At 30.4% G+C, this 13330-nt stretch overlaps 1 protein-coding gene across 5 annotated transcripts in view; it reads left to right on the top strand.

The window, feature by feature from the left end:
* Positions 1 to 13330, top strand: part of LOC139510077 (potassium channel subfamily T member 2-like) — a 93501-nt gene that overhangs the window by 15230 nt on the left and 64941 nt on the right. For 2 of the 5 annotated variants that reach the window (XM_071296323.1, XM_071296319.1), the window contains exon 1: positions 203 to 356. The exons of the other annotated variants lie outside the window; for them this stretch is intronic. In XM_071296323.1, coding sequence (XP_071152424.1) covers positions 265 to 356 — 92 coding nt within the window. In that variant the 5' untranslated portion in view covers positions 203 to 264. Of the gene's footprint in view, positions 1 to 202; positions 357 to 13330 lie in introns of those variants that run through there. 5 annotated transcript variants of the gene reach the window in all.

Genomic DNA, 13330 nt, shown 5'->3' with positions numbered 1-13330 from the left:
TAAAACAAAACGAAACTATGTGATGACTTTTTACTTGGTACAAGATCGTCGTAAATGAGTTGTTATATAAGAAACAAGCTTTTAAACGTTTTTATAAAAATAATGTGTATCACGTTTACATTTTAAAGTTCGCGCCGTATCTACAACATAGTAAAGAAATTCAATAATGTACCATTGCTCCTCTTCTTTCGTTTTGTATTGAGATTTGCTAAATAACTTCACCTAGATACATGATGCTGAAATGATGATCAGAGGATAAAAAAAATGGAAAGTGATGTTTTATCAACAGTGCCACCGTTACCCCCGAGATACAGATTTAGAGATTTAGTGTGGGGAGAATATGGAGATCATGACAGGTTTAAAAATTATGCAGTTATTCTTTTTTTTAACAATTAATTAAATTATCTATTTTCAGATCAGGTAAAAAAAACCTATCAATATTTGTATGTTTGGGTGTTGTTTTTTTGTTTACTTTGCTTGCATTGCTCAACTTTCCGATGATTCCCCAATAATGAATACAAAAACCGTCAGTCTTTGTGACCTTAGATATTGGACCTCATTTTACTGCAAATTAAAAGTTGAATTATATTTAATTGATTACTTTGTTTGAATGCTTCACTTAATTTATCATGCTGTTCATTTTGTTTATAAACAGCAGTCAATTTATATTAAAAGGTGTTAGTCAATAAGTCGTGCAAAAAATACAGTATACTGTTATACAAAATACAATGTTTATTTGCACAAACACATTTTCATTAAACATGTTAAATCATAAATGGTTTTATTGCATGAAATACGAACAAATAAACTGATGGTTGTATAGTGGAATTTAAGGTGACCTTCATATGATAATTGATTTTTTTATGACAACAAAATGAACAAATATTTATGACGTATTTTTACAAGGTCAATGTCTTATAATCATTTTAATGTTTATGTACATTAATCTGTACACATGCTATTTAGTATTTATTTAACAAGACTAAAAGACAATCATTTATAATTACATTGTATATTACTGATTACTGTATTTATTCAATGATTTTTGAAATGACTATTGAAACAATGCTCAACACTGTGGACATACATGTATATGCCTTAGACATGTTAGGGATATTACTATTATGAACTTTCTCATTTTAATTTAATGTTAAGTTGTTGTATATAATAAGGCATTGCAAGGACAAACTAAGGAGAAATGGTATACGTAACATCCTCAATTTCTTCCCAGTTGCAAGACAGGCAATTTAATTATTTGCAAGAGAATAGACACTGACTCAAGATTTTCTGAGAACCAGATACTCTCTAAAAAGAAGTAGACTGATATCGAATTTGTTTGTGAGGCTGATATAACCCATTGAAACAGGCCTGTATTTAAACTGGTTTGAAAGGTTCTCTTCTGTTTATGAAATACATAGATATAGGAAGATGTGGTATGAGTGCCAATGAGACAACTCTCCATCCAAGTCACAATTTTTTAAAGTAAAAACCATTTAAGGTCAAGGTACGGTCTTCAATACATAGCTTAGGCTCACACCGAACAGCAAGCTATAAAGGGCCCCAAAAATTACTACAGTAGTGTAAAACCATTCAAACAGGAAAACCAAGGGTCTATCATCTATATAGAAAACAAGAAAGGAGAAATACTTTATATGAACCACATAAACAGACGACATCTATTGAACATCAGACTCCTGACTTAGGACAGGTGCAAACAATTGCAGCTGGATTAAATGTTTAAATGGTACCAAACCTTTTCCCTTTTCTGAATCAATAGTAAAACATAACAACATAGAAAGACACACTATAAAATATCAATTGGAAAGGCTAAACTCAATCAAAAAATGTAAATATATGTATATATCAGCAATACAAACAACCATTGCATCTTACGAAAACATGCATTTCTATCTATGCTGGCATATAGGCAAACATAAATGATGTAGTATTAGGATGTCTGCTGAGTATTTGATTTGATTAGTAAATTTTGAAATAATATATATGCAAATATAAATTTAGTGACTTAAAAGCCAAATGTGCTTATATAAATACATTACGCCAAAAAAATCATTTTTATTGACAGCAACAAAACAGTGTTGTGCTGCTTTTAATCATTTGATACTTAGAAAAAGTTCCCGTACAGAAATTGCTAACAAAAGCACATAAGTTTCACATGTGAAGCACATGAGATGCAAGTAAGAATTGTATGCAAATCAGGTTGCTCATATGTGCAGTTTGGTAGTTCATATGTGCCCACAAAAATCAAACATAATGCTCACATGTGCAATTCAAACTTCAGGTGAGCTTTTATCATCCATGTTAGTTTTATGTTAGTTTTGTACTTTGAAAAGTTTTTCCATTCTTCTAACCATTCAAAACTAACCTACATCATTGCTCATATGAGCTTTTTCAAAATGACATGCCCAGTCATATACTTCCTGTAAATTCAAATTCATGAAAAGCATGCAATAAATGGAGGTAGATGGATATGGAAAATGTTAAGTCCTATATTGTGCTATTTGAAGAAAGGCATTGTTGAAATCTGATAAAACCAGTGTGGCTGTGGTTAATTATTTGTAAGTTATCATTTCTATTTCATTATTTTCATTTTTGTGTCAGATTTTGAAATATATTACAATTTTAAGTCCTTTATGGGAATATATATACAGGTTGCTTCAAAATAAGTACTACAAGTATAAAGATTTTTCCTTTTTAAACTTTTTGAAATACAGTACTTATTTATCAAAGACATTCATTGTGTACTAAACTTGCAAGTCCCTCTATTAGTTTTATAATGTAATGTTATGTTTTTAGTCATGATCATGATTATTGTTTAAATAAAAAAAAAAAAAAATGATATGAAAATCATAATTAACTGACAATAATTAAAGAATAACTCTTTTAACATGATGTATCAGTTATTTTATTTTCAACTGAATTATTTAAGATTTTCATTTAAATTTGAAAAATATTCCTTTTTTAAAGCAGCCATTTTGTTTTGGTCAACTATAATATTCATGTGTGCAACATGTGAGCAACTGCTCATATGAGCAATCTAATAAAATGCACATGTGAAACAAAAGCTCATATGAGCAGTTGCACGTGAGGTTTTTAACATGCAAATTAGGTTAGTTTCATATGTGCAATTTTTTTGCTCACAAAATGCTCACCTAATTTGCATGTTAAAAAACTCGTGTGCAATCATGTTAGTTTCTAACGTGAGCATCTTATGTGCAACTTATGTGCAACATGTTAGCACTTTTTGGTAAGGGTTAAGATTATATAGATTCCACCACTGCAACAGGTGTATTACGATATTTCTCCACTCGAGCCAGTAAAATTTTAATATTTAAAGCGTGAGGCTTGCTGAGCTTTTTAAATAATTAGAATTTACCTGTTGAGAGTGGAGAAATATCGTAATACACGAGTTATAGTGGTGGAATCTGTTTCTCTAATGATTTTTATCTTTCCTTTTCAAAGATTAGAGGAAAGCTGTGTACTTTTGATGTTACGTCATCAGACATGGTCGCCTTTTTCATGATGTCACAATAAGAAAATTCACAATTAAATTTCATTTGCGGAGAACAGATTTTTCTCACACCGGTCAGGAAATGTGAAAATAGCACAAAAATTAGAGAAACAGATTTCTAGGATAAGCCATGTTCACAAGATTTTATTTTTACATTTTCCCCCACCTTATATTCTTTACAGGATTTAGTTAGGTTTCCTTGGATAATAGATCCTATTTTGATCACCAAATTATCAAAAAATAAACCCTTGCAATAATTCCCCCCTCCCTCTTCCCCTTTGTTAACCATAGTACTGTACATGTTTGAAAACAAAACAAAAAGGTAAGAGATATTAGTAAAGTAACTGTTTTTTTATAATTTTTTGCTGTGTACATGTATGTACTGATTTGTGTCAAGGACGGTTTCCCAACATTCTTTCTTTTCTATATCATATATATATATATATATTATATATTACAAATGTTTTTTATCACAAAGATGAAAATGAGTAGCAATATAAATGAATATATGATATTGATTAGGTATATAGAAGGATATTATAGGTGATGTGTGTATTGTCATCTCTTGTCAGATACAGTCCAGTCTTCTAATTGTATTCTTTACATCTTTTATCCTCCATATAATTGCTGGCATGATTTCCATCAATTAAATGTCTGTAACATCTATAGGATTAATTATAAAGTCTTTATTTGTCAGAGCCAAAGCTTTTGATACTTCCCCTAGGTAATTATACAAAATAACATTTTAAGTCGTGAGGATTTGTTTGTCTGTATCACAATTTGTATGATGAAATTGATAGTGCTTTATTTCCATACATTGTATATGTGTACATAATATCTGTAAAATAAGATGCAGTAAAGGGTTTAAGGGCAGCAATATGTTGGAGATTCCAACCCATCATTACCAAAATATAGAGTTATTATAAACTAGCCCTTAGTTCCCTTTAAATCCTAAGCATTGTCAGCTATTATATAAACTAGCTCTTAGTTCCCTTTAAATCCTAAGCATTGTAATAGAGCTATTATAAACTAGCCCTTAGTTCCCTTTAAATCCTGAGCATTGTCAGCTATTATAAACTAGCCCTTAGTTCCCTTTAAATCCTAAGCATTGCCAGTTGGTTTTCTACTTAGCTCCCTTTAAATCCTAAGCATTGTCAGTTCTACTTGACATGCTTAAAACTAACCATAAGATGATTGAATACAAAACATAACCCTTACAGTAGAATGAACCCTAATCTTTTACCTCTCTTAACATGCTTAAAACTAACCATAAGATGATTGAATACAAAACATAACCCTTACAGTAGAATGAACCCTAATCTTTTACCTCTCTTAACATGCTTAAAACTAACCATAAGATGATTGAATACAAAACATAACCCTTACAGTAGAATGAACCCTAATCTTTTACCTCTCTTAACATGCTTAAAACTAACCATAAGATGATTGAATACAAAACATAACCCTTACAGTAGAATGAACCCTAATCTTTTACCTCTCTTAACATGCTTAAAACTAACCATAAGATGATTGAATACAAAACATAACCCTTACAGTAGAATGAACCCTAATCTTTTACCTCTCTTAACATGCTTAAAACTAACCATAAGATGATTGAATACAAAACATAACCCTAACAGTAGAATGAACCCTAATCTTTTACCTCTCTTAACATGCTTAAAACTAACAATAAGATGATTGAATACAAAACATAACCCTTACAGTAGAATGAACCCTAATCTTTTACCTCTCTTAACATGCTTAAAACTAACCATAAGATGATTGAATACAAAACATAACCCTTACAGTAGAATGAACCCTAATCTTTTACCTCTCTTAACATGCTTAAAACTAACCATAAGATGATTGAATACAAAACATAACCCTTACAGTAGAATGAACCCTAATCTTTTACCTCTCTTAACATGCTTAAAACTAACCATAAGATGATTGAATACAAAACATAACCCTTACAGTAGAATGAACCCTAATCTTTTACCTCTCTTAACATGCTTAAAACTAACCATAAGATGATTGAATACAAAACATAACCCTTACAGTAGAATGAACCCTAATCTTTTACCTCTCTTAACATGCTTAAAACTAACCATAAGATGATTGAATACAAAACATAACCCTTACAGTAGAATGAACCCTAATCTTTTACCTCTCTTAACATGCTTAAAACTAACCATAAGATGATTGAATACAAAACATAACCCTTACAGTAGAATGAACCCTAATCTTTTACCTCTCTTAACATGCTTAAAACTAACCATAAGATGATTGAATACAAAACATAACCCTTACAGTAGAATGAACCCTAATCTTTTACCTCTCTTAACATGCTTAAAACTAACCATAAGATGATTGAATACAAAACATAACCCTTACAGTAGAATGAACCCTAATCTTTTACCTCTCTTAACATGCTTAAAACTAACCATAAGATGATTGAATACAAAACATAACCCTTACAGTAGAATGAACCCTAATCTTTTACCTCTCTTAACATGCTTAAAACTAACCATAAGATGATTGAATACAAAACATAACCCTTACAGTAGAATGAACCCTAATCTTTTACCTCTCTTAACATGCTTAAAACTAACCATAAGATGATTGAATACAAAACATAACCCTTACAGTAGAATGAACCCTAATCTTTTACCTCTCTTAACATGCTTAAAACTAACCATAAGATGATTGAATACAAAACATAACCCTAACAGTAGAATGAACCCTAATCTTTTACCTCTCTTAACATGCTTAAAACTAACCATAAGATGATTGAATACAAAACATAACCCTTACAGTAGAATGAACCCTAATCTTTTACCTCTCTTAACATGCTTAAAACTAACCATAAGATGATTGAATACAAAACATAACCCTTACAGTAGAATGAACCCTAATCTTTTACCTCTCTTAACATGCTTAAAACTAACCATAAGATGATTGAATACAAAACATAACCCTTACAGTAGAATGAACCCTAATCTTTTACCTCTCTTAACATGCTTAAAACTAACCATAAGATGATTGAATACAAAACATAACCCTTACAGTAGAATGAACCCTAATCTTTTACCTCTCTTAACATGCTTAAAACTAACCATAAGATGATTGAATACAAAACATAACCCTTACAGTAGAATGAACCCTAATCTTTTACCTCTCTTAACATGCTTAAAACTAACCATAAGATGATTGAATACAAAACATAACCCTAACAGTAGAATGAACCCTAATCTTTTACCTCTCTTAACATGCTTAAAACTAACCATAAGATGATTGAATACAAAACATAACCCTTACAGTAGAATGAACCCTAATCTTTTACCTCTCTTAACATGCTTAAAACTAACCATAAGATGATTGAATACAAAACATAACCCTTACAGTAGAATGAACCCTAATCTTTTACCTCTCTTAACATGCTTAAAACTAACCATAAGATGATTGAATACAAAACATAACCCTTACAGTAGAATGAACCCTAATCTTTTACCTCTCTTAACATGCTTAAAACTAACCATAAGATGATTTAATACAAAACATAACCCTAACACTCAAGTATAAGTTAAGTGACCATTATATTAATGTAAATGAAGGATAACTTATTCTTTATTATTTTTTGGTGTATTTTTTTCACCATCAATTATTACAGTGTCTGTATATGTCAGAATTGTCCTTTAATCTGGAATCACCTTATGGTAGAAAATTAAACTTTTGAAATTATTGCACTTTAGATTTTTTTATAGAAAAATAAGTACATGTAGTATGATTGCTAATGAGACAACTATCCAAAAGAGCCATAGTCAGAATATGTGAAAAGTGTTAAATTGTCAGAATCAAAACAGAATATCCTAGGATTTAAACTGTCAAAGACTCTGTTCAGAATGTCACATATTTATACTAACAGTGTCACAGCATTATAATTTATTATAATGTATGAAAAACTACTGAACATGTTGATTTATCATTTCACTTCAGACTAATTTCAATCTATAAAGAGGTTTAAGGTCTAATTTCTATCTGCATAGAGGTCTAAGAGCTACTTTCAATCTCTTTATGCATGTAGGTCTAAGGACTACTTTCAATCTGTAAAGAGGTCTAATTTCAATCTATTTAGAGGTCTAAGGACTAATTTCAATCTATTCAGAGGTCTAAGGACTAATTTTATTCTGTATGGAGGTCTAAAGACTAATTTCATTCTGTATGGAGGTCTAAGGACTAATTTTATTCTGTAAAGAGGTCTAAGGACTAATTTCATTCTGTATGGAGGTCTAAGGACTAATTTTATTCTGTATGGAGGTCTAAGGACTAATTTTAGTCTAAAGAGGTTTAAGGACTAATTTCAATCTGTAAAGAGGTCTAAGGACTAATTTTATTCTGTATGGAGGTCTAAAGACTAATTTCATTCTGTATGGAGGTCTAAGGACTAATTTTATTCTGTAAAGAGGTCTAAGGACTAATTTCATTCTGTATGGAGGTCTAAGGACTAATTTTATTCTGTATGGAGGTCTAAGGACTAATTTTAGTCTAAAGAGGTCTAAGGACTAATTTCATTCTGTATGGAGGTCTAAAGACTAATTTTATTCTGTATGGAGGTCTAAGGACTAATTTTATTCTGTATGGAGGTCTAAAGACTAATTTCATTCTGTATGGAGGTCTAAGGACTAATTTTATTCTGTAAAGAGGTCTAAGGACTAATTTCATTCTGTATGGAGGTCTAAAGACTAATTTTATTCTGTATGGAGGTCTAAGGACTAATTTTATTCTGTAAAGAGGTCTAAGGACTAATTTCATTCTGTATGGAGGTCTAAAGACTAATTTTATTCTGTATGGAGGTCTAAGGACTAATTTCATTCTGTATGGAGGTCTAAGGAAAGTCAAGTTGTTATACATATTGATCCTTATTCCTTTATTTGTAGAAAAGTCTGGCATATTTACTGTTGTTTGTAAAATGAAGAGAGAATTCAATAAAGTAGTTTGATCATTTCCTAATGGTAGTGAATGAAATTAAATGTCTTTTCAATGCTGTTTTCTGTCTTGTCATTGCCTTATTAATTGATTGGTTTTGTTCACAGTTCACAGACAAAAAAATCTATAGCTAATTTTATTGGTCTCTTAACAGTAAAATGTTGTTGAATAAAACCTTTAATTACTGTGGAGAGACTTAAAAGTTATAGTTGTTATGTATTTGTATTGACCAAGGACAGCATTAAAAAGTTGTGTGTGTAGATAATTGGTAATCAATGAAGATGGGAGGAAAAAATAGGTTTATGTGATGTAAATGATTATCTTAAAAGGTTTACGCAGAGTGTAAAATACAAATAATTAAAATGTCTATAATAGATAAAGTCCATTAAAAACTATATAAAAAAAAAAAAATATTCAATGAAGCAGCAACCCAAAAATACAATAAAAAAAGATATCTCAGTGGGGGATTTGATGAAGAATCATAAAAAAAAAGAAATTGATTTAAAATTATAAATAAATAAAAGATTTGTATTGAATGTCACACTTTTAAAGTTGACATTCTATTCCTTTTAATAGCTGAACATGCATTGTTCATGCTTAAAGTATCTCTAGCTAAGGGTATGAAGGTCACATGAATACTGATTCAATGAGGTCGAATTATTCATTTCCAAGTAATGCAAGTGAATAATTCATCAGAGATGTTTCTATAATTCTTATTTTGTCAAAATCGAACCAACCTGGCTGCTAAAAGCAAATTATCATTTCACTATTTCACATTCCTAAAAAAATTGAAAACAACACGTTCGATACGCCTTTCTGGATTTACCTTTATCGGGAACGCTCAAAGCCAAACATTTGAAATCCGAAGATAGATAAATGATTGAACGAAAAGCGAATTTTTTTTTTTTTATCTCTTAGTTCATGCCCCTTTAATCATTTTTAATTGGTTAAATCATCAATACTTTTATTATTATAATATTGATGAAAACAAATAACCCAAAAAAAAGCTAGATTAATGATAATGGCTGGCCATTTTTCTTTTTACATTAAGGATGTTGGATAGAATAAAAAGCTCAGGATCTGACACAAGGGACAAAGCTATTATAAGTGCTATTAATGTAGCACATATTACATGAAGCCCTGAAGCATTTCTTACTTTAATTAAATGTACCAGATCACTTGCTTCCCTATTCCTATGACTTCTAATTGAACTAAAGAAATGTTTGCTAAAAGTTGTTTACTCACTTTAAAATCAAACCCAACTCCGTCAGTGATGACACATGAAGTGTAAGAAACTAAAATTTCAATTTAAAGAGGCCAATAAACAATTAATATTTAATTTCCAGAGGAACCAATGTTTAATAATATTAAAAATTCTTGAATATAGAGTTGAAATGAGTGCTTCTTTTTAACATAGAAATACTGAGTACATCAGTCTGTCCATTCGTCTGTCCATCCAGTCTTGTTTGTGCACTGATATGTACAATTAGGGCTAGATTTTTATAAAACTTATATCATAGGTTTCTTTTAGCATTAGAAAATCTGTGCTAATCTATTATTTTTGAAAGAGTTATGCCCCTCAAAAACATCAATTAAATGGATAATTGTATTGTTAGCACTTTCATGTGTACATTTCATGTCAGATTTTTATACAACCGCAAACACATTTTTGCGTCGTATAATGCTATCATGTCGCCTGTGTCGTCGTCCGAAGACACATTTAGTTTTCGGACAATAACTTCAGTTTTAGTGAATGGATCTCTATAAATTTTTTACCAGAAGTTTCAATATCACTAAAGGAAGGTTTGGATTTGATTTTGGGGGTTATGGTTCCAATAATTTAGGAATTAGGGGCCAAAAAGGGGTCCAAAATAAGCATTTTTGTAGTTTTCAAACAATAACTTGTGTTTAAGTGTATGAATCTCTCTGAAATTATACCTCAAGTTTACATACCATAATGGTTAGTATTTACTTTGTGGGGGGGGGGGGGTTAAGGCTCAAAATGTTTTGGAAAAAAGGGGAAAAACTAGGTTTTTCTGGTCAATGGACAATTAAGACAATTTAATTTATAAAGCAGTGTAAGGGAGGTAATTCAAAAACATTTAACATACAATGTTGGGTATGTTCGGATTTACCTCCCTTACACTACTTGTAAATTATGTATAAAGAAATGTTAGGTTTTGGACTCATTTCAAAAAAAGGGCTGTGGTAGTAGTTTTCAATTATTTTTTTTTCAAATCTCTCAAATTCCAAATTTTTTTAAAGTTTGAAGAAGAAATCTCTAATTGCACAATAATGTGCAATAGATTTGTAAGATCTTGACATTTATTTTTGTCAGAAACTCATTTTATGTAAAAAATTTGATCACAATCCAAATTCAGAGCTGTATCAAGCTTGAATGTTGTGTCCATACTTGCCCCTGCACTGTTCAGGGTTCGACCCCTGCGGTTTTTTAAAGCTGCGCCCTGCAGAGCACCTGGTTATAAACTTCCATTTTAGATTTATTTCAGTGATGTCTCGAACAAAATTGAAATTCAATATTATATATGTTAATCAATTATGTTTGAAAGAGATCTGTTGTTTAGAAATATCAATAATTATTTTATAGGGAAACTTGCAATGTTAGTACTCTCATTTGTACAATTATTGCCAGATTTTTATTAACTTCATATCAAAGGTTAATATCAACAATATCATGGACAATTTGATTTTAATACGACAACCATAGATTTTAAAGAGTTATATTAAGTTTTTCGATGCCTTATTTTAACATCATGTCACAGATAGCATGTGCAGGAATAACTGTACGGAAACAAAATATGATATTGGAGTGCCTTGCGATTACTATCAGCCAATCAAAATTCTAGATTCTAACTACACATACATTTAATACAGTAAATACTAGTATAATTATAGCTAATTAAAACCATAATATCTGATATTGATCACATCTTTGATGGAATACACTCCCTGATACTGAGGACATTATCTGTAAGAAAGTACATTTTTAAAATATAAAATGAACGTTTATTAAGGGATAATTATGACATATACTTAGTCATATAATGGTTTTATATGGGTTTGATATCAAATCCATTATATAAAACCTGACATAAAGACGTCAATGTGGGTTTGTAATGTTTTTATTTACAGTCCCCTGTCACACAATGGGTCATATTATACAATATGCTGGTTTTCTGGTTTGAATTGTTTTGCATGGGAAAATGGAATAGGACCAGTCTATCTCATAGAGGAAATATAAAGGTCCCAGTGAATAAACTACACAGAGAACAACAGCTACAGTATTAGTTGAATATGACAAAAGAACTTGCAAAGTTTAGATAGAAGATGAATCTGTGGAAAAGTTCTATTTTTTTTCGTAATAAGAACGCCTTTATTTGACATAATTTTTAAATTTGTCAAACACAAAACATATAATTCAAAAGGAACTATATGTTAATTTTTTTTTCAGAAATCAGCTTTTAATAATTTACATCACTGTTTACATTAAACAGATTAAAAATATTTTATTGATATTGAATAAATACAACATCAAATACTGGTTTGTGAGTAAAAACATGTATTTTCATCTTTTAGAAGGTAATATTTTTTATTTAGGTAAATAAACCAATTCAATTTCTCTCAGAAGAAATCTTAAGATCCCATTGAAAAAACTAGACAGAGAACAATAGCTACTATTGTATTTATTCAATGTCATAATAAAACTGACAAAAGTCTAAATAGATTGACCATTAGGAGATAACTCTGTGGATAAGTTTTATCTGGTTCGGAATAAACTGTTAATTTGAAAATTGCACAGTGAAGTTTAATGTGTCAATTTATGCAGATAATAGTTGCCATATTTCGTTGCAATTGCAGATCAGAACGTGATATATAGCCCAATGTTGATAATGGCAGTTCCGTGTAAATGTTTTAATGCAATAATGGTTCTTATCATGAATTCTTTATTAAAACTAATCCTGTTATGACACAAAATGGAAAATATATGTAAATGCATTTGCTGTAATTATTCATTAACTGTTATTGTGCAACACATAATTAACTTGTGAAGAGCATATATATATATATATATATATATATATCTTGTTGATTTCCAATACTGGTAGCTATAGGTTCCATGGGCTTCTTTCTCCAGAAGTCCCATTGAATATATTTGAAAACATTTCACTTGAGTTACTTTTTATCTCTTGCACAATTAAATGTGCAGCTTTACAAATTATGCATTAATTTTATTAATTTATTTATTGTCTTTCTGTAAGTAGTCATTAATATTCATCTGTATTGTGTCTGTCTGGTCCATTCCTCTGAACATTGATATACAACAAATTATTATTCAAATTTAAACCCAGAATTCCAAAAGACAACATTCTGATTGGATGAAATTAAGGGTATTTGAATGTGACCCCTAACTGGGTTCCTCCAGATCTTTCATCCTCCATACTGGAGATAACAGTATGTGACAAAAAGGGAAGATCTCCTTTTTGATCAGATTGTGGTGTTAACCAATCAAATCATCCAAATATAAAAAAGAAGATGTGGTATGATTGCCAAAGTGACTACTCGCCACAAGAGACCAAATGACACAGAAATTAACAACTATTGGTCACTGTAGAGCCTTCAACATGAGCAAAGCCCATACCGCATAATCAGGTATGGAAGGTCCTGAAATGACAAATGTAAAACAATTCAAATGAGAAAACTAACAGCCTAATTTATGTCTAAAGTCTGACATGGTTCGTGGTCTAGTTTTTCACTATTTTTGTGTGACTTCATTTCTGAAATGATTTGAGTGTA

This window comes from Mytilus edulis, chromosome 2, assembly GCF_963676685.1.
Source record: "Mytilus edulis chromosome 2, xbMytEdul2.2, whole genome shotgun sequence".
NCBI lineage: Eukaryota > Metazoa > Mollusca > Bivalvia > Mytilida > Mytilidae > Mytilus > Mytilus edulis.
Note: the sequence above shows the minus strand (reverse complement) of the source record. Positions and strands in the feature narration are given on the sequence as shown.